Source organism: Manis javanica, chromosome X (genome assembly GCF_040802235.1).
Source record: "Manis javanica isolate MJ-LG chromosome X, MJ_LKY, whole genome shotgun sequence".
Classification (NCBI taxonomy): Eukaryota; Metazoa; Chordata; class Mammalia; order Pholidota; family Manidae; genus Manis; species Manis javanica.
In genome coordinates, this window is record NC_133174.1 from 34,264,013 (window position 1) to 34,287,033 (window position 23,021).

The 23,021-nt window shown below is 35.9% G+C and overlaps 1 protein-coding gene across 16 annotated transcripts in view; it reads right to left on the bottom strand.

Annotated features, from left to right (window-relative positions):
• The window catches only part of CASK (calcium/calmodulin dependent serine protein kinase), a 413,691-nt gene that overhangs the window by 27,977 nt on the left and 362,693 nt on the right, over positions 1–23,021 (bottom strand). For 8 of the 16 annotated variants that reach the window (XM_037001494.2, XM_037001493.2, XM_037001492.2 and 5 more), the window contains 6 exons: positions 14,495–14,573; positions 8,395–8,480; positions 7,292–7,360; positions 4,503–4,571; positions 3,054–3,089; positions 1,209–1,405 (listed from right to left, as the gene is read on the bottom strand). In XM_037001494.2, the coding sequence (XP_036857389.1) occupies positions 1,209–1,405; positions 3,054–3,089; positions 4,503–4,571; positions 7,292–7,360; positions 8,395–8,480; positions 14,495–14,573 (536 nt within the window). The remainder of the gene's footprint in view (positions 1–1,208; positions 1,406–3,053; positions 3,090–4,502; positions 4,572–7,291; positions 7,361–8,394; positions 8,481–14,494; positions 14,574–23,021) is intronic. The other 8 variants (XM_037001501.2, XM_037001500.2, XM_037001496.2 and 5 more) reach the window with 3 other exon arrangements.

Genomic DNA, 23,021 nt, shown 5'->3' on the forward strand with positions numbered 1-23,021 from the left:
ATAAATACTCATAATATATGGCAACAATTACAAACACACTTTGTAAAGCCTAAATATCAGTTGTAACTTAACAACATCATCATTGAAATGACTTAGAAATCACTTGCCTCCTGCTAATGCTTAAACTATTTCTTGAAGGTCAGACTGAAAGACAATAGCAGATGGAAGGCTGTATCTGGGCCTGTGGGGGCCTGTGACTCTTTGTGGAAATGATGTCAGAGGAAGTTCTATCAGCTCCAACAGTCTAAGTGTAAGAATATTTTTGGGGGACATGGGACAGCGGAAAGGTGATGGAGCAAAAGAAACTGAGAAATCCCTCTCATTAGTGAGAAGAATGGGTCAAGAAACAGTTATAAATGTCTGTGGTCTCAATGCTGTAGGTCTTTTTTTGCTATGGTTTCAAGTATTTTGGGAAGACCTGACAATGCCTAATGGTTATTTTCTGTCATATAAAACAAAACTCAGGCAAAAAGTTATCTCTTCTGCACTGTATTTCTGATATATTGCCAAAGTGCTGACACACCAACGTTTTTCAAAATATAGTTAAATAAGCAAATTGTAATAATAATAGCAGAACTAGATTTTACCAAAATAAACAGAAATCCCTGTTTTCTCTCAGTTAAAAATGGTGTCTGAAAACCGTCTGACTTTAACCTGCTCTCACAGCTTAAGCTGTATAACAGAAAATGCATTTTTAAAGACCTGGCAACATAAAGAATGAAGTTTCTGACTACCTTTTCCTCCTAACAGCGAAGTACATTTTAACTTCAAATACCCTGAGTGACGCTGAATCGTGGCATATGTGTTTTTTGGTGGTGGTGTCGTGGAATGGGGATGGTGAGAGCATGCAGAGGGACCAGGAGGAGGGCCATTTAAAAAGTGCAATTCTAAAAGGATTGAAACAGCATATAGGAGTGGAAGGCTCTGTTAAGAGACCATGATGGGGCTGTGACTGGAGACTACTAGTCGCTCAACCTCTCTCTAGACCTGTCTCACTTAGAAGTAAAATGAAGACCTGACTCTGTAAGTACGAGCTCACTAGATGCTGAGGATTTAGAATTCTTGGATGATTAATATGAATTTTGTTTGGCTAGTAAAGCGAAGGACATATCAAATAGGTTTTACACGATAAAACAAGATAAAGCTGAAAAAATGGATGAGTAGGGCTTCGTTTTTATTATAAAACAAACAAGACAACAAAAACATACCATTCCTGAAGTTCAGGGGAAGGAATGAGACCTGCGGTACCATTTTTGGAGTTTTCCAGTTTACCCTGCCACCAATTGTGATCATCCTTACTAATAATCTGGATAATGTCACCAACTCTGAATCGAATGCCAGCTTCTTTGCAGGGGATGAGATCATCCTTGGCAGGATCATATTCAAATTGTGCTCTTACATAGATCTATAAAACAGGAGTATGTAAGAGAGGATGCCACGGTGATGTGAAAAAAAAAACAGTTTACTCTAACCTAATAACCACACACCAACACTGACAGTACAGACAGGACGTTAGATGGTGAAAGCAAAAATGATGCGTGAAAATACGACACACAAAACTGCTACCACTAGAAACACCGTACAACCTTTGACAGTGCACGGGTTCAAATCTTTGGAGGGAACACTTTAGATACTTGTCTAATAAAAATAAAGACGTAGTTTCTGCTTTTACTATCAAAGAATAGGCCTACAATTATAGAGAAGTATGCTGACCATTTTAAAATCGGCATATATTTAGTTGATGTTATGGATAAGTTGTCACGATCATGTGGTAGCCTTTAAGCCATACACACAAGCATTCAGGGTAGGTTTTAACCCTAAAGCAGCACATGATACAAAATGAGCAAGAACTCCGTGTTGGTATCTTGCTGTAAAATGCCTGCATGACAACTGGCAGTGTGGCTATACACTGCTGATACACATAAATGTAATTCAAACAGTTTTTAAAGCATTTTTTTAAAAACAATTTTTATTTTTTAAAAAGGATTTAGGCTTTATATTTGTGTTTTACTCATCTTAGAGAATAAAAGTGAACCTGAATCCTAGTTTTGCCAATGTAACACCTGAAATTAGCACAGAGCTTCAAGACATGCATAGTTCAAGGCTCTGAGTTTTATGATTGGCAAATATAATTGGTAAATGTTATAAAGCAGATTTACATACAAGTTATCATATGGCAGCATTTTATGAATTACTGGATTTTTAAATGCTTTAAAAATAAGGTGCTGGATATCTGATGTTGCATCAGTTATGCAGTCTTAAGACTAAACTGTGGGTGAAATTCAGTAAGGTGTTAATTTATGCAAATCTTAACCCCAAATCTGATTATTTTTTAATACATTTTAAGAAAACTCCCATAAGAATTCTATCTCTTGAAATTAAATTTGAATATTAATGTTTAAGTCACTGTAAAACCAACCTGAAGGCTTTGGAACTATTGTGTGATATTCTGTTTAAGTTTCTTTCCTAAAATTAGCAAGTCTGCATTTGCACCTAAAATCCATACTTTTAAAGTGCTGGCAAACTGAAAGTTACTAGTGGTAGGCAGCACTTCTCATGTTTGGACTAACAGAGGCATATTCGGATGTAAAGCCAGGATATTTATGTTCTTATTTTTCATTGTAAATGGCTTTTAGGAATGTATATGCAAATACAAGTTAAGAAAAAGCCTTCATATTTCTGAAAATTACTGCTTGAAAATGTTCATCAGCATGTAGGTTTTAGTTATTCTTAGAATTCTAAGAATTTTGTAACCTTGAACATTTTTTTCTGCCTCACAGGCAGGCCCATAAGGCCCCCAAAGGCTGAATTCTTAGCCATCCACACAGAATTATCAGGTTGAAATTACAATAACCATCACAGCTACAAAGATGTGAGGAAAAAGTCTGTATAGAGAATTAGTCATGTGTAGTGTGTTAAAATGAGATGGTACAAGCTCTCAATGCTCAAATGTTATGGTCCAAAATGCAGACATTATGGGATGGAAGGGTTAATAAAGGATTGGCTATTAGCAGCTCAGTTTAGAGAAGTTTCTATAGAGGATATCTATTCACCTGTCGTCCTTTTGGTTGGGTAGTTGATGGCAAGTCCTGTAGAATAAAGCCAACCCAGGAGAAAAATTTTCATTTACTTTTCAAGAGTACAAGGTAATTTGTGTGTTCTGTTACAATATGGTTAAAAAAATGAGCTAGATTTAAGTTGTAAAGCGATAATATACATTATTCCATTTCTCAGAAATGTTGAGTTACCAAAATATATATATATATATATATATATATATATATAAATAAAATAAAACCCAGGCCATTTAGCAGCAAGCTGAAGAAAGCAGGTAAGTTTAAGCAGAGAGAAAATGTGTTCTTAAGAAACAACTCAGCATCTTCAACACAAAAGCCACTGCAAATGAAATAGCCTATTTAAAAAAAACCCAAACTAAAAAAGAGTTGTTGCCCTTTTCTTAGTTACTGCAACCATTTCGATTTTGAAAAATTCAATGTCTATACGGATTTTCACCATCTTAAAAGTATTAAATATTAACTGTTATAAATGAATTCCTTTGGTCGCCTAATTTGAAGTTGAAAATAAAGTCACAGGAAATATTCTTCCATAAATTTCTCTTACTGATATCATTCCATTTGAGATAATCTCTAAATTTTACCTGATAGAAAGCTGATACACTTTTAAAGGGCAAATTAATAGTCTGGAAAAAGGTGATACTGCTGCATTATTAGAACTCTTAATAATTTTAACAGCAATATCAGCAACTTAGAGAAAACTCTGTTACCCAAAAATATTGCACACTTGCACCTGTGCTTCCATTTGTTTAAATTAAGAACAATACTTCATATTCCAAAATAGATAATTCTGGAAAAAAATGTAAAATTCCATGTTCAAGTCAAAATATAAAGTACTTTGTGTTAAAGATGTGATAACAGCGTGGCTTAAGTGCAGTTTGAAGCCAGTTCCTTTTGCTTTTCATATCCAGGCAAGGCTTATAATTCACAAAAATATTGCACATACCACAATAACAGAGGGCACACCAATTCGTAAACTTAGATAGCGGAAACTAAAACGTTGCTGATATCACTCAGAATAGACAACTACAAAGCCCGAGAAACACCCAACATGCCTACTCTGCAAAATCCTTCCATTTCTTTATCTTTCTCAAATTAAAAAAATATTTAGAAATTTCAACAAATTTCCATTTACATCCTTTGCATAAGTTTGAGCAAAGTCATAAATACTAGTGGGGTGACACGTTAATATTTTGAGAATAACCAAAGCAGTTTTGAACATTTCTTCAAATTTAACTGATGAAGGGATTTGTAATGGAAAGAAAATGTTGAAAAAGATTTTCCAGGAGTAAACTGCATTGTAGCTGTAGTAGCCTTGTGTATCGGCAGAAGACAATTATTTCCACTGAACACATGTAACTGGAACACTCATGGCAGGTGGCACCAACAAAATTGTCACACTTTGATGTGTGGAGCTAGAGTTCTTACCGAAACAGAATTGTTAGTGCTGCTATGACCATTAGCTGGGGACTGTCTGGAAGTGGAGGGGGAATCTCTCTGAAATAAGACACAAGGTTCATTAACACAGAACACCAGCACAGAAACAGATATATTCACATCAACATTTACAACCACAGTCTGACAACCATTTCCTCTGAGGTTTCAGCTGCAGAAGTGCCATACTGACTTACTTGCATGATTTCACAGAAGTAGGAGAAAAAGCTTTTAGTTTGAAGATTTCACATATTGTAAATGATGGCTGTGTCATTCATTGATCATTTCTTTTCTGTCTCCAATATTCTATTGCTCTTTAAATGAGACCCAGAAGAGTGGTCTGATACTAAAATCCTATCAATTATTGTGCTGAAGCTCCCAAGTGCCTAATTTTTATTAAAAATTTTATTAAAAATCAGGTTTGAAATGTAGTTAATAATTTTTAGGTACTTCAGTGTCAAAAATTCCTGAATGACTTAATTTGAAGTGAAATGAACCTAAAAAAATAAAAAAAGGCTTCGCATGTTGTAATCACCTTAGAATCTCTAGGACAAATATACTAATAAGGGTAAAAGGTAGATAAACACCAGATAAGAAACCTTTATTCTTTAGATCATTTTAGCAGATTGATTAAAACAATAATCTTGAGACTCTAAAAACATTATTCCCAGAGCCACAGCCATGCTCTCTAGATCCACGCTCCTCAACTTCACCCTCTATATTACTCGACACACTCACCATCCTTTCCAGGCTCCATTCCCTTATCATCCAAATCAATTTTAGTGATAAGTAAGAACAAGGAGAGGAAAAATTAAGTATTTTTAAACATTTGATTTGGCAGCGTTCCTTGAAACCTCTGAAATGTGCATGTCTGCTCAAAAGACATTTCTTTTTTCTAGAAGATTTAAAGAAAACTTCTGGAACTTGTAGCCTTTTAAATAATGCGATTCCTTAGATGAGCATTCTTAAAGGTTAATGAGAAGATAGATTTCTAGATGCCAGCCCCAGAGACTCAAGTCAGTAGGGTCAGTGGGAGGGCAGGCAGGGGTCCCCTCTTCAACCAAGGGCCCAGGGGGTTGTAATGCAGGTGGCCAGAAAGGCTTTCTTTGGGAAGTATTGTCCTGGCTGGAAAGAGTCCAACCACAGGCTTGAATTCTGCCACAGTGCAGGAGGGAAGAACAGATTAGGGATGGGAGTAGGAGGGGAGTATTGTTTTTTCTACTGTTTAGAGTCAAAGAAGGTAAGAGAGGGGCCCTTCTTACTCAAGAGCATAGAATTAATGTGTAATACTGGTCCCAACCCAATAAGAGTTCAATTAAAACAACATTTTCTGGGAAACAATTTCCCAGAAAGCCAAAACATTCAGCCATCAGCAGACAGTTAGTTAAGAACCCAGAGAAGAAACTTATGTTAATAACCAACAGTACCATCTGGTTAGTTTGGCAAAAAGACAAAAATCAATTGGATTTACTTATTTTCTTCAGTGGTGAGAAATGATACGAGGACCATCTATGATTTTAGATATTAATCTGTTTTACTTAAAATGTGCATGTGACATTCTCTCTTTCCCAGCAAAGTTTGTATTGCAGTTAACAAATTCCAAACTATGAATCCTGGAGCAGGAATAGTTCTGCATTTTCTTTTGAAATGTAGTATTAACTGAAGTTCCATAAAAAGCCACCAAGAGGAGCTCAAAACCTGATAAAACAGAAACCCCAATTGTCACGGCTCACCAAATATACCTGACAAAGCTACACATTCTTATACATATCTTCAATAGGTTTAGGAAAAAAACATTGCACCTCTCATTTTTCTTGTGACATTCACAGCATTCCTAGAGGCTAGAAGAAGCATTATAATTTCTGCCTCAACATCTCTAAAGTAAAAATAGAATTTTCTAAATGAGTTCCAATAAGTTACCTGTCAGTCTCCAAAATTAACGGTAGGAAGTGTGTACTTCATATTGATGTACACATACTTGGAAGATGCTCATGAAAGAACAAGCTTTAAAAAATAATAGTCAAGCTGAATATTCAGTGACCAAAGGATGATACCATTTGTGCCAATTTGTATTTCCAAATATAAAAATAATAGATTTTTGAATCTCATTTAATAAACCAACATAAAACTGAATAATATAGGTTGGAAAAGCTACAATTTCTATAGCATAAGCCTACTTATGAAAGAAACTTTGGTCTTGTATTGCTCTGGAAAGCTTATTTGTTTAAAAAATCACATAACATTCCAAATTTAAACAATTTCACAGCAGGTTGCAAAAACCTATGTTCCTTAATAAAGTCAGTTATCAGTTCCTCACAGACTTAACATCCATCTAAAGACTTGTCACAGTTATTTTAATACCTCTATCTTGACAGAAAGAGATCACTTCTTAGATTCTTGGAAAGAAGAACTATCTATGTGCTTTCTTAACAAGGGAAGTGAATGTACTTCCTGGAAATATTATTGCCACTATGATCTTTACTTTTTTCTCAGAAACTCCATTTGTTCTTTATTAAGCCTTATGCCATTATTTCTAGGTTCTCTATATTTTGCTTCGATTCCAGCCTGCAGAGATTTAAAGTGCTGAGGAGATCCCCATGGAAGCAGGGCTGAGTAGGTGGATGGGACCTACTCTGTTCCGTTATCTTTGTTGCAAAATTGGTGTGCAGTGATCAACAACAGCACAGGCAGAAACAATTTCCCAGAAAGCCAAAACATTCAGCCATCAGCAGACAGTTAGTTAAGAACCCAGAGGAGATGGGGGGTTTCGTCAGAGCTATTACCTCACAGGACGATGACTGAGTGCGGTAACTTGGCACGATCTTGAAGGTGATACTCCCTCGCATTTCCCGCTGGAGGAAGAAAACAGGAGAGCTCTCTTAACAAAGACTGCACACAAAACCACGTGAGAAACACTCGAAATGTGTGGAAGCAACTAATGCAAGCCAGCTGAGAACTCATGGGCCTAAAACAGAACCTTGTTATAAAGTAGGGCCTGCTCACAGCAACAGTAGAAGTTGTTTCTGGGAGAAGCCCTGCAAACTCAAGGCTGATGATGACCTTGTTCATACAGCAGTGGTAGAACAGACTCCTACAGTTACCTTCTTACAGATACGAATACAACAAAACTCCAACTAACATGTCTTTTGAAAGTGAATATAAATTGAACCAGACAATAGAATAAATAATTACATAAAAGTTGTACTTATTATGCTACATTATGATGGTGTACTCCATTACAGTTGCCTCTTCTATAACAAGTTTGGCCTTACTTTTTGCTGTAGGGAGTCTGTGCACTTATTTCACTCTTAAAAGATATTAGTAACAAGGGAGGTTGTTACACTGTGGTAGAAAGATGGTCCAGGACCTGTCATTCTGTTACTTTTTTCTTAATCCAAAGCCTAATTTGAACACAGATTTTGGATATGTATGGTCAAAAATGGCCTGGTCATGTTGTGACTTGCTGTTTCTCTGAGCTGCAGAGAAATCCAATACACCTGCTTATGACTCAGCTGAACAGGAAAGAGGGTCTGACATTGCTGATGTCAGCAGAGTTGAGGTCACTGAGAAACTAGTTCACACATATGCACAACTGGAAAGGTCTTCTTTAAACATCTGCTCAATAAGAAACAGGAGAGAAAGAATGAAATGGGAGTGATAGAGTCCATGCTGCTAAAGATGGGCAAAATGTTCCAAACTCTGCTGCGTGTAAATGTTTTTCTAGTTGTCAGTTTTTCATGAATGTTGTATAAGTTCAAGTTAACAAAAATGATGGTACCAGAGATGCCTATTCCAAAAGAATACCTCTTACTTGTGCATTAAAAGACAAGCTAACAAACTGAAAGTCAACCTTAGAAAAAGAAAAAAGAAACTTTCATTTACTCACAAGCATTTTTTGCAGCTGTTCCACAGTTTGGTTAGCCACACTGATGCCATTAATTTCTCGAATTTCATCACCGACATGAAGTGTACCTAAAGAAATTACACAAAAGTATAAATGTGAAATGATATATGCTCTTTAATAATAAAATTCAAGGGCAGCAATGTGCATAATTTAAAAAATTAAGCTAAATATTGAAGGATTTTACAAACAGGTACAAGCCTGCTTGTGTAGTGAAACTCACTAAAACAGATCTTTCTATGTATCGAAGACACAGTTTTCAAAGATGGCTGTAAAAATCTGCTTATTTTTCTGGGACAGGGAGTATGTACAGTGGTTTAAAATTATAGCTTCTAGATCTAACCTGTCTGGGCTCAAATCCCAGCTTACTAGTTTTAAGATCTTGGGTGGGTTCAGGCGGAAAAAGACAAATACCATATGATTTCACTTAATTGTGGAATATAAAAACAAAGCAAAACAGAAGGAACAAAACAGCAGTAGACTCATAGACACTGAGAAGTAACTAGTGGTTACCAAGGGGGAAGGGTTGGGGCAGGTGTGGGGTGAGGGAGGAGGGGGCTACAGGTCACAACAATTCACAATCACAATATAGGTTGATCATGGGGTGTGTTGAACCACTGTCATGTACATTTGAAACCAATATAAGATTGTACATTAATGAGACTTTAATTAAAAAAAAAAGATCTTGGGTAGGTTACCAAAACTCTATGTCTCAGTTTACACATTTATAGAATGGAGATGAAAAGAGTAACCTCATAGGATTGTTTTGAGGATTAAGTGAGTTTAATACATGTAGAGGTATTAGAATTGTTCTTGGCACATAGAAGTATCACTTAAATGCTTGCTGATATTATCAGTAGTGTCCTCCAAATGTGATACAAAGTTGTTTATTTTCAAAGAATTGTGATAATACCTATGTAACATTAAACTTATATTCAAGATATTGCAATCTTTTTATAGTAACTTGGTAGGCATTTCCAGGTCCTATAACATTTCAACTGGGAAAAGTGACCAAGAACCAATGCTTAATACATAGTTATATATAATTTTACTTCCTTACTTATAAATTGTGCACATGCTTACATACTGACTTGACTTCATTATGAAAAGCTCACAGTTTTTTTCAGATGTACACACTGAAATGCATATAATTAAAATGAGGTGCCTGGGATTTGTTTAGAAATAATTCAGGGGGTTAGGCAGTAGGGCAAGTATAGATGAAACCAGTGTGGCCATGATCCACACTAATTCCAGCTAGGTTACAGATATGTAGAAGATTATTGCACTATTCTCTCCACTTTTCTCTACTTGAATTCACTGTACTCTTCTCCCTGTTCATGTTTGAAAGTTAATATAGTAAAAAGTAAAACAAAAATTTGGAGATTTTTACTTCTAATATGGCTGATCAGTCACTCAAAGACTTTCTCACAATTATACCCTGGGTAGGGTACACTTCTTGAAAGTGTTACTGGTCTCACAAAAGGAGGGTAAATCATTAAGAATAGTTTCAACTTCCAATCCCACCATACAAAAGAACCCTGTAAACTGGATACAGACTGGTGGCAAATTAAGGGTGGAATGCAACAGTAGAAAGGGTGAATGCCATAGTAACAATGACTGCTAGCTGAATTCTGAGCCTTGGGCCAACAGCAAGTTAGAGAAGCTGAGTCTAGAATTCTACAGGGATCCAAGACCCAGATCAGTGGCACTCCGTGGCAACCGGTAGAATGAGGAATAAACCTCTGGTGGAAAGCATTCCCAGTGTAGGCCCACAGGACTTCCACTGATTAGAACAAGCAATATGCTCACAATCAAAGATCACCAAACATACAATAAGGCAAACTTCCATGTGCGTCATGAGAAACAGAGATAACATATTCAGATCCTCAAGGTGGATAGATATTGGAATGGTTAGATACAAAATATAAAATAGCTTAGCTATATGTTCAACATTAGGAAAAAGGACCTAATTGCAAGGATAAGCATGGAACAAGAGATTATCAGGTGTGAACAGACAGATCTGGAAATAAAAATAAGAACAAATGACTAGTACTTCTAGAAAAGAAAAATGTAACTGACAATAAAAGCCAAGGAATGGATGAGTTGAACAGGAGCTCAGATTTGGCTGAAGAGCGTTTTGTTGAACTGGAAGATACAACCAAATAAATTACCTAGAATGTAGGGCAGAGAAATAAGGAAAATAGGAAACAAGAAATAAAGAAAATAGGAAAAAGACATTAAGACATATGGAGGAAATGTCTAATATACATCTACATGGAGTTCAGAAGGAGAGAATAGAAAAAGTGGAAATAGGCGATATTTGAAGAAATAATGGTTGAAAATTTACTTGAACTGATGAAAACATGATTACACACAACCAGACAGAATAATATATCCTAAATGGGATAAATAAAAAGAAATCCTTGCTAGAAGGTGGTGGAACCACAGAACATCAAAGACAAAGATCTTAAAACATCCAGAGAGATCACCTACAAAGCAGGGATAAATGTAGGGACATCAGACTTCCCAATATCAAACATTGGATGTCAAAAGACAACAGAATGGTAACCATGAACCTAAAATTATGCTCTCAGCAAGAGTAATCTTCATTGAGGCTGAAATAAAATATTTATAAATACCACCCATGAGACTTTATCAATAAGAGAACTAGCACTAGAAGAACTTCTATGGATGTACTTTAGGCAGAAGGAAAATGCTCCCCAAAGGATGGTCTGAAATTCAAGAAGAAATGGTGAGCAAATAAAATTATAAACATTTATGTAAATCAAAACAAAAATGGTCATATATGTTAATAGTAATTTCAAATTTGTGGATTTAAAGCAGGACAGAAAAAAAATACTGGGCAAAAAATAATATGAAAGTTTGATCATATTTGGTGCCCGAATGTCTTTGCATTCTTTGAGGATAGGATTAAGATACTATTTCACGTTGGTATATGTAAAGTTAAAAAGGCATGATAAAATTCCAAGGTGACCACCTAAAAATAGAAATAGAGTGCTGAAATTCTATACTACCAGGGGGGCTAAGAATGGAACAAAAAATGCACAAGAAAATCAACTAAAAATGGAATAAATATCAATAAAAAAGCAAGATGGTAGAAATCATAATAAGTATTAATGGACTAACCCTGCCTATTAAAAGAGTGATCATTGGAGTGCATTAAAAAATGAAAAACCCAGCTTTGGAAATGTGTGCAAGAGATACACTAAAACAAAGCAGAGAATGGTTGGAAATAAAAGGATGGAAGAAGACATACTAGCACATATTAAAACAAAGCTGGAATAACTATATTAATAGCAGATAAAATAGCTTCTAAGTAGAAAGTATTATTAAGGATAGAAATGGTGGCTTCTAGTCACCTAATAAAACAGCTTCAAATATACAAAGCCAAAATTGAGAGATCTATAGGTAGAAATTGAAAAACTCTGCTATGGTAATGAGATATTTCAACAATTATTGATAGGTCAACCAGATAAAAACATTAGTCAAGATACAGAAGATTTGAACAAAAAAAATTGACAACCCCAAGCTCATTGTCATCCTGAAGCATGGGAACTCTGCATGCAATAATTAAAGAATAAACATTCTTCTTAAGTACATATGGACCTTTTACAAAAATGACTGAAATGCTGTGCCATAAAGCAGTCTCAACAAACCTCAAAGAAATGGTTTCTCTGAGCACAATGCAATTAAATTAGAAGTAAATTATAAAAAGATATATAGAAAATCATTTTAAATGTGGTAAAAAACACTTCTAAATAACTTGTGTGCCAATGAAAAATATAATGGAAATTTAAAAATACCTAAAACTGAATTATAATAAAAATGCTTCACATTAAAAATTGGTGGGATACAGATAAAACAGTACTTGGAGTTCAAGTTGATACTTAAAGTCTTATGTCAGAAATGAACAAAGACTAGAATAAATGAAGAAAGTGTCTAATTAAAAAAGTTAGATAAAACCAATAGAAAGTAGAAGGAAAGAGATAAAAATTAGGTCATAAAATAAAATAAAAAATAAACATACAATGGAGAGAATTAACAGAACCCAAGGTGGGTTTTTTGTACAAGCTCCTAGCAAAGTTGGTCAAGAGAAAAAAGACATGGCACAAATAAACGATATTAGAAATGAGCAAGGAGACATAATTACAGAGATGGCAGGGAATAAAAAGGTAAGAGAATACTGTGAAGAAGCTTATTGTACTGCTTTTTTAAAACTTAAGACTTTTTAGGAAAATGTAACTTAACAAAAGTCACTCAAGGTATAGAAAGCCTGAAGAGGCTCATGAATGTTGAAGAAACTGAAGCGGTTGTAAAACAAAAATCTTTCCAAAACAAAATGAAACAAAAAACAAACCTTAACCTGAAACCCCAAACCAAAGCAAAACACTAGGCCCTCCCTGATGGTTTTATAGGCAATTTCTACCAAACTTTCAAGGTACAAATCATTCCAGTATTATACAGTCTTTCAGAGAACTCATGAAAGGAGAAGGCTCTCGAAATCATTTTATGAGGCCAGTATATCTTTGAAACTTAAACTAGATAAACACAAGAAAGGAAAATTAACTACGAACCAATCTCACTCACAATTGCAAATACAAAAATTGTAAACAAAACATTAGCATGCAAAATTGAGCAGTACATACAAAAAGATAATATATAATGACTAAGCTGTGTTTATCTGAGAAATGCAAGGGGAAGTTATCATTAGGAAATCTTTAAAAGTCATTCACCACATTAATAGATAAAAGAAAAAACCCCAAATGATCATCTCAGCAGATATAGAAAAAGCATTTGATAAAATTAAAAACCCAATTGTAATTAAAGTATTAAGCAATTAAGAATATAAGGAACTTTCTCAGTCCTAATAAAAGGTTGTCTACTAAAAATACACAGTAAATGCTACTCTTTGTAGGAAAAATGTTGGAAAGCTACCTTTTAAAAATAAGAGTAGGACAAAGAATTCCATTACATCACTCCTAGTAGAGATGACAGGTTCTAGCCAGTGCAATAATATAAGAAAAAGAGATGAAAGAAATAATGATGTTGCAGCTTCACTGAATATACACCAGATTATTAAAAATAATAAACAAAAATTCATACTGGAATCTAAAAACCAAACATTCTCCTGTGTGAGTACTGTCCACTCATGAAGCCTATAAAGATTCCCCTGAAGGCAGCACTAATGCCAGACACCATCTGTGTACACAGTGGTCATCTTTAAAGAGGACAGGAACGCACTAAAATGCTTTGCATTGGTTTTTGCTCTTTGAGGTTAAGGCAAAAGGAAAGAGGTGTTAATTTAAAAACAATCTGATCTCAAAGATAGGAAGCCTAATTTTTGGTATGGAGAATCATTTTTGGATTGGCCTCTACATATTAGTGCATATAACTCAGTCCTTTCAAAGAGAAGCCATATGTGTATGTCCAAACCCTGCCCACCAGAGGGTTAATGCAAGTTTCATGTCCTCAAAAAATCATTCTTGATTTACTTTAGTCCTTAGTGATCCACTTCTCTGAATGACTACAATTACTGTAGCAGGTATTAAGAACTTAACCATAGATTTGATATCTCTTATTTTACCACTTAGTTTTTATGTTATTACTTATTAACTCTACTTGCCTAATTTAGAGATAGTATATTTCATTCTTGAATAGCTAGCAACTCTTGAACTGTCATTTACCTTTATATCTGTCTGTCTACCTATCTATCTATTTCATATTCCAGAATAGATCGTCCATATATCCTGGGGTCAAGTATGGTATTTTGCTTTACCTCCCATGGTCTCTCATAAGTCAGGATCTAAACAATGATTAGAGATGTTCCGGCAACAAACTGTAATATAGCCTCCCTACATTATCTATAGGCTGGAGCATGTGTGAATCGATAAGAAGAAATAGAGGCAACAGTGATTAAAAACCAAAGTTAGATAACTTACATAGATAATTTATATGGACCATAAATTAAGCAGATCTTTTATATGTATCATAAAAAGTACTTTCTCCACTAGACTACAGGAAAAAAAGTTAAGGGAGGAAAAAAATAATTATATATGAAACTTACCTTGCCTATGAATCATGCCCCCATGCATAATCCTTGCAACAATACAATGATTTAGCTCATTCATTTTTAAAGTGATTCCCTGTAAAAAGCAAAAATGGAATTATCATGAAAGAGCACTACTCCTTTTTATATTTTTGATTTTGCTGTAGATAATTTTAGTTACAAAAGTTAGGAAAACATAAAAGAAAATATGGAAAGTGGAGGAGAAAACCATTCGTCTCCACCATGCCATGACAAAAATATTATTTTTGATAGTTTGATTGCTATAACTATAGTATACATACATCTTATATAGTGCTTTTCAATCTTCTAATTATAATTATTTTGTATGTTACTATTGCTAGTAATTTTTTAAAAACAGTTTTTATTGATGTATAGGTGACATACACTTAAAGTATACAATTGCTAAGTTTCACACATGTATACATTACCACCATCAGGACAGAGGATAAATCCATCACACCCAGAAGTTTCCTCCTGCCTGCTGGTAATCTACTCCCATTCCTCCACTACCCCCACACCCACCCCACATTTCATCATACAGCATGTATTGTTTTTTGTTGCTTTTTTTCACTCACAATGTGAGATTTAACCACACTATTCCAAGTATCAATTGTCCATTCTTTGTTCTTGCTGAGTATTCCATTGTACAGATATACCATTTTGTTTATCCATTGAATTTTTCTAGCTTTTGGCTATTATAATTATGCTGTATTCCTGACTTAGTCTCCACTTGGTCATGATACCTTCTTCTTTTGTTAAACTTTGGATTTGTTTAGAAGGTTTGCATCTATATTCACGAGGGATGCCAGTCTGAAGTTTTCTTGTAATGTCTCTATCGGGTTTTGGTATCAGGGTAATGCTAGCTGCTTTGGCTGCCACCAGCTCTGCCTCCTCCTCCACCTCATAATAGTAATAAAAATAATTAAGTTGGAAAGAATTCCTTCCCTTTCAATGTTTTGTGAAAAGTTTGTGTAGAATTGGTATTACTTCCTTATTATATGTTTGGTAGAAGTTTACCAGTGAAGCCATCTTGGCCTGGGGTTTCTTTAAGGGATGGTTTTAAACTACAAATTCAATTCTTAAATAGCATAGGGCAATTTTTTTTTCCTTCTTAAGTGAGCATTGGTAGTTTCTGTCTTCCAAGGAATTTGTCCATTTCATCTAAGTTGTTGAATTTGTTGGCATAAACTTGCTTATCATATTTCCTTATTAAATACCTTTTCTATGTTTACATTTTGTAGTAATCTCACTTTCCTTATGCATGATATTGGTAACTAGTCTTTCTTTTTATCCTGATCAGTTTGATCTTCTCAAAAAAAGTTTGTTTTCTTGATTTTTCTCTATTTTATTGCTTTCTACTTTGATCTTTATTATTTCTTTTCTCTTAATCACTTTGGGTTTAATTTGCTCTTCTAGTTTCTTAAGGTAGAAACCAAGATCTTTAATTTAAGATATTTCTTTTCTAATTATGTGTTCAGTGCTATGCCTTTCTCCCTAAGTACTGCTTTACCAGCATCCTACAAATTCTGGTCTGTTGTGGTTGCATTTTCATTCACTTCAAAATACTTTTTAATTTCCCTTTCGACTTCTTCTTTGATCCATGGATTATTTAGAATTGTGTTATTTAGTTTTAAATGCTTGGAGTTTATTCCAGAGATCTTTCTGCTGTTCATTTCTAATTTAATCCCATTGTGGTTTGAGAATATACTTTCATATTAATATGGCCAGTCCAGCTTCTTTTTGTTATCATGATCTATCTTTTTCCATCCTTTTACTTTGAAACTATTTGTCTTTACGTATAAATCATTTCTTGCAGGCAGTATCTAATTTTGAGTAATTGAGTCTTACTTTCTTTCCTCAATCTGACAATCTGTTTCTTAATTTGGGGAATTCAGAGTATTTACATTTAATATTATTGATACACTCAGGTATGAATATTTCTTCTTGCTATTAGATTTCTATTTGTTTTATCGGTTCTATGGTCCCTTTTTCCTCTTATTCTGCCTTCTTTTGGATTAATTTATTTTGTTTTCTGTTTTCTTATTAGCTATAATTTTGTTTTGTTATTTTAGTGGTTGCTTTAGTGTTTATAGTATATATCTTTAACTTTTCATAGCCTACCTTCAAGTGATATTATACCATGTCACATATAGCATAAAAACCTTATAACAGTATACATCACTTCCTTTCTCCTGAACTTTGTGCTGCTGTTGCTACAACATTTTACCTTTACATGTTATAAACTCCCAAACATAGTGCTATTATTTTTGTTTAAACTGCTAATTATCTTTTAAGGAGATTTAAATGATATGGATGTCCTTTAACATTTGTTTATACTGTAGGTCTACTGAATTCTTTCAGTTTCGGTATGTCTGAAAACGTTTATATTAATCGATCAATTAATTAATTACTTACTTTTTTATTATTTTTATTTTGGTATCATTAATCAACAATTATAGGAGGAACATTATGTTTACTAGGCTCCCCCCTTCATGAAGTCCTCCCCACAAACCCCATTACAGTCATTGTCCATCAGCACAGTAGGATATGTAGAATCACTACTTGTCTTCTCTGTGTTGCACAGTCCTCCCTGTGCCTCCCCCAAGATTATATATGCTAATAGTAATGTCCCCTTTCTTTCCCCCACCCTTATCCCTCCCTTCCCACCCATCCTCCCTAGTCCCTTTCCCTTTGGTAACTGTTAGTCCATTCTTGGGTTCTGTGATTCTGCTGCTGTTTTGTTCCTTTAGTTTTTCTTTGTTCTTATACTCCACATATGAGTAAAATCATTTGGTAGTTGTCTTTCTCCACCTGGCTTATTTCACTGAGCATAATACCCTCTAGCTCCATCCATGTTGTCACAAATGGTAGGACTTGTTTTCTTCTTATGGCTGAATAATATTCCATTGTGTATATGTACCACATCTTCTTTATCCATTCATCTACTGATGGACACTTAGATTGCTTCCAATTCTTGGCTATTGTAAATAGTGCTGTGATAAACATAGAGGTGCATCTGTCTTTTTCAAACTGGGCTGCTGTATTCTTAGGGTCAATTTCTAGAAGTGGAATTCCTGTGTCAAATGGTATTTCTATTTTGAGCTTTTTGAGGAACCTCCATATTGCTTTCCACAATGGTTGAACTAGCTTACATTCCCACCAGTAGTGTAGGACGGTTCCCCTTTCTCCATGACGTCACCAACATTTGTTGTTGTTTGTCTTTTGGATGGTGGCAATCCTTACTGGTGTGAGGTGATATCTCATTGTGGTTTTAATTTGCATTTCTCTGATGACTAGCAATGTGGAGCATCTTTTCATGTGTCTGTTGGCCATCTGAATTTCTTCTTTGGAGAACTGTCTGTTCAGCTCCTCTAACCATTTTTTAATTGGATTATTTGCTTTTTGTTTGTTGAGGTGCATGAGCTCTTTATATATTTTGTATGTCAACCTTTTATCAGATCTGTCATTTATGAATATATTCTCCCATACTGTAGGATACCATTTTGTTCTATTGATAGTGTCCTTTGCTGTACAGAACCTTTTCAGCTTGATATAGTCCCACTTGTTCATTTTTGCTTTTGTTTCCCTTGCCCGGGAGATATGTTCATGAAGAAGTCACTCATGTTTATGTCCAAGAGATTTTTGCCTATGTTTTTTTCTAAGAGTTTTATGGTATCATGACTTACATTCAGGTCTTTGATGTATTTCAAATTTACTTTTGTGTATGGGGTTAGACAGTGATCCAGTTTCATTCTCTTACATGTAGCTGTCCAGTTTTGCCAACACCAACTGTTGAAGAGACTGTCATTTTCCCATTGTATGTCCATGGCTCATTTATCGTATATTAATTGACGATATATGTTTGGGTTAATGTCTGGGGTCTCTATTCTGTTCCACTGGTCTGTGGTTCTGTTCTTGTGTCAGTAACAAATTGTCTTGATTACTGTGGCTTTATAGTAGAGCTTGAAGTTGGGGAGTGAGATCCCCCCCACTTTATTCTTCCTTCTCAGGGTTGCTTTGGCAATTTGGGGTCTTTGGTGGTTCCATATGAATTTTTGAACCATTTGTTACAGTTTGTTGAAGAATGCTGTTGGTAATTTGATAGGGATTGCATCAAATCTGTATATTGCTTTGGGCAGGACGGCCATTTTGACGATATTAATTCTTCCTATCCAAGAACATGGGATGAGTTTCCATTTGTTAGTGTCCTCTTTAATTTCTCTTAAGAGTGTCTTGTAGTTTTCAGGGTATAGGTCTTTCACTTTCTTGATTAGGTTTATTCCTAGGTATTTTATTCTTTTTGATGCAATTGTGAATGAAATTGTGTTCCTGATTTCTCTTTCTGCTAATTTGTTGTTACTGTATAGGAAAGCAACCAATTTCTCTGTATTAATTTTGTATCCTGCCACTTTGCTGAATTCTGATATTAGTTCTAGTAGTTTTGGAGTGGAGTCTTTAGGGTTTTTTTATGTACAATATCATGCCATCTACAAATAGTGACAGTTTGACTTCTTCTTTACCAATCTGGATGCCTTGTATTTCTTTGTTTTGTCTAATTGCTGTTTCTAGAACCTCCAGTACTATGTTGAGTAACAGTGGGAAGAGTGGGTATCCCTGTCTTGTTCCCAATCTCAGAGGAAAAGCTTTCAGCCTCTCGCTGTTCAGTATGATGTTGGCTGTGGGTTTATCATATATGGCCTTTATTATGTTGAGGTACCTGCCCTCTATACCCATTTTGTTGAGAGTTTTTATCATGAATGGATGTTGAATTTTGTCGAATGCTTTTTCAGCATCTATGGAGATGATCATGTGAATTTTGTTCTTCTTTTTGTTTATGTGGTGGATGATGTTGATGGATTTCTGAATGTTGTACCATCCTTGCATCCCTGAGATGAATCCCACTTGATCATGGTGTATGATCCTCTTGATGTATTTTTGAATTTGTTTTGCTAATATTTTGTTGAGCATTTTTGCATCTATGTTCATCAGGGATATTGGTCTGTAATTTTCTTTATTGGTGGGGTCTTTGCCTGGTTTTGGTATTAGGGTGATGCTGGCTGCATAGAATAAGTTTGGGAGTATTCCCTCCTCTTCTATTTTTTTGGAAAACTTTAAGGAGAATGGGCATTGTCTTCTCTGTATGTCTGATAAAATTCCGCAGTAAATCCATCTGGCCTGGAGGTTTTGCTCCTGGGTAGTTTTTTGATTACTGCTTCAACTTTGTTGCTGGTAATTGGTCTGTTTAGATTTTCTTTTTCTTCCTTGGTCAGTCTTGGAAGGTTGTATTTTTCTAGGAAGTTGTCCATTTCTTCTAGGGTTTCCAGCTTGTTCGCATATAGGTTTTCATAGTATTCTCTAATAATTCTTTGTATTTCTGTGGGGTCCATCGTGATTTTTCCTTTCTCATTTCTGATTCTGTTGATGTGTGTTGATTCTCTTTTTCTCTTAATAAGTCTGACTAGAGGCTTATCTATTTTGTTTATTTTCTCAAACAGCTGTTGGTTTCACTGATTTTTTCTATTGTTTTATTCTTCTCTATTTTATTTATTTCTTCTCTGCTATTTTTTATGTCCCTCCTGCTGCTAACTTTAGGTATCATTTGTTCTTCTTTTTCCAATTTCAATAAGTGTGACTTTAGTCTGTTCATTTACGATTGTTCTTCCTTCTTTAAATATGCCTGGATTGCTATATACTTTCCTCTTAGAACTGCTTTTGTTGCATCCCACAGAAGCTGGGGCTTTGTGTTGTTGTTGTCATTTGTTTCCATATATTGCTTGATCTCTATTTTAATTTTGTCATTGATCCATTGATTATTTAGGAGCATGTTGTTAAGCCTCCATGTGTTTGTGAGCCTTTTTGCTTTCTTTTTACAATTTATTTCTAGTTTTATCCCTTTGTGGTCTGAGAAGTTGGTTGGTAGGATTTCAATCTTCTTGAATTTACTGAGGCTCTTTTTGTGGCCTAGTATGTGGTCTACTCTGGAGAATGTTCCATGTGTACTTGAGAAGAATATGTATCCTGTTTCTTTTGAGTGTAGAGTTCTATAGATGTCTATTAGGTCCATCTGTTCTAGTGTGTTGTTCAGTGCCTCTGTGTCCTTACTTATTTTCTGTCTGGTGGATCTGTCCTTTGGAGTGAGTGGTGTGTTGAAGTCTCCTAAAATGAATGCATTGCATATTTAATTCTGTTAGTATTTGTTTCACATATGTTGGTGCTCCTGTATTGGGTGCATATATGTGTATAATAGTTATATCCTCTTGTTGGACTGACCCCTTTATCATTATGTAATGTCCTTCTTTATCTCTTTTCACTTTCTTTGTTTTGAAGTCTATTTTGTCTGATACTAGTACTGCCACACCTGCTTTTTCTCCCTGTGGTTTGCATGAAATATCTTTTTCCATCACTTGACTTTTAGTCTGTGCATGTCTTTGGGTTTGAGGTGAGTCTTTTGTAAGCAGCATATAGATGGGTCTTGCTTTTTTATCCATTCTATTACTCTGTGTCTTTTGATTGGTGCATTCAGTCCATTTACATTTAGGGTGATTATTTAAAGATATGTACTTATTGCCATTACAGGCTTTAGATTCGTGGTTACCAAAGGTTCAAGGGTAGCTTCTTTACTATCTTACTGTCTAACTTAACTCGCTTATTGAGGTGTTATTAACACTGTTTGATGATTCTTTATTTCTCTCCCTTCTTATTCCTCCTCCTCCATTCTTTATATGTTGTGTGTTTTATTCTGTGCTCTTTTGTGTTTCCTTTGTCTGCTTTTGTGGGTAGTTGATTTTATTGGTCACACAGTTCTCTTAATATTGTTTCATTTCTGGAGACAGTTTTATCTCTCTCTGCATTAGCTTCTCTGTGTTCCTGTTCTCTGGTTTCTATTCCATTAATGGCCTCTTGCATCTCGTCCATTCTGCTTTTAAGTCCTTCCAGAGATTGTTTTATTTCTGTAGTCTCCCTTCCTACTTTGTCCATTAGGTCTTGCATTTTTCTCTGCAGCTCCATCAGCATGGTTATGACCTTTATTTTGAATTCTTTTTCAGGAATATTGGTTAGGTCTGTCTCCCCAAGCTCCTTCTCAGGGGTTGTCTCTGTTAGTCTGGTCTGGATCAAATTCTTCTTCCTTTTCTTGGTGATAGAGGTAGTTGTGGGGAGTTGGCATGTATGTCAGCTGAGAGAATGTCTCTTCTTGCTAGTTTTTGGTCTTCCTTTCCTGTGAGAACAGCGACCCCTAGCGGTTTGTGCTGGGTAGCTGCGCACAGACGGGGTCTCTGATCCTTGCCCGGGCGCTGTGGACGGAGCTCAGTGTGGCTGGTGTAGGTGTGGCTGGCCTCAGGCTGCTGCTCCACTATGGCGGGGCCACGCCCGAGGGGGAACAGGCAGGAGGCTGTTATCTCCTTGTGGGGCTTCCAAGCTGCGCTGCCGCCTAGGGGGTTAGGGCACCCAGAGTTCCCCGGGATTCCCAGCTGCTAGGCTGAGTGTGCCGGGATGGTTCCGTCCAGCTGTGAGGCTCCTGTCCCTTTAAGACTTTTAAAGAGCACTCACTCACTTTTCTTTTGTCCCAGCGGCACCGGCTGCGGGGACCTGCTCGCAGGTTTTACTGTTCTGTTTCCTTAGTATCCAGCACACCACGCACTGTATGTCTGTGCTCCCAGTGCGGATGACTAGGGCTGGGTGTTTAGCAGTCCTGGGCTCCCTCTCCCTCCCCATTCCAACTCCTCTCCTCCTGCAGGGGAGCTGAGGTGAGGGGCACTTGGGTCCTGCTGGGCCGCGGCTTGTATCTTACCCCCTTCACAAGGCGGTGGGTTCTCGCAGGTGAAGATGTAGCCTGGCTGTTGTCCTGAATCTTCTGGTCTCTCTTTTAGGAGTAGTTATATTTGTTGTATGTTCAAAAATATATATGGTTTTGGGAGGAGATTTCTGCTGCTCTACTCACGCCACCATCTTGGCTCCTCCCCTCCCTCTCTAATACTTTTGAGTGATCTTTTCTTGGCTCTGGGTAGTTCCTCTCATAAATGTGCTGATCATTGCTAGATGAATCCTTGAGGGGGACCCTGTAGAGATCTCTGGGTTTTCTCTCTGTGCAGCTCTCTTCTCTTCAGCAGTCTGGCCTATGAACTTTTGATGGCTCCCCAGACTCTCAGTTCTGTCTCCTCAATTTAAGGTGTCTGCCTGCTGTGTCTCAGTTCCTTGTGCTGTGGCCTGGAAACTCAAGTCAGTGTAGTGGGGCAATCATAGAGCTCACCTTATTTGCTTCTTGTCTCTTAGAGGTTGATGTCCTTTGTTGTTTGATGTCCAATGTCTTGAAAACTGTTCTTTCATGTTTTTAAATGTTTTGGTTGTTTTAGTTGAGAGGGAAAATCTGGTCCCTGTTACTCCATCTTGGCCTGAAGTAGAAGCTCCACATACTTAATGCTAGAATACTATTTTATGGAATAGATTCTTTTTGTCTTCCAATTATTCACTATTATAAGACAAGCTTTCATAAACATTTTTGTAGTAGACATGGTTGATCATAAAA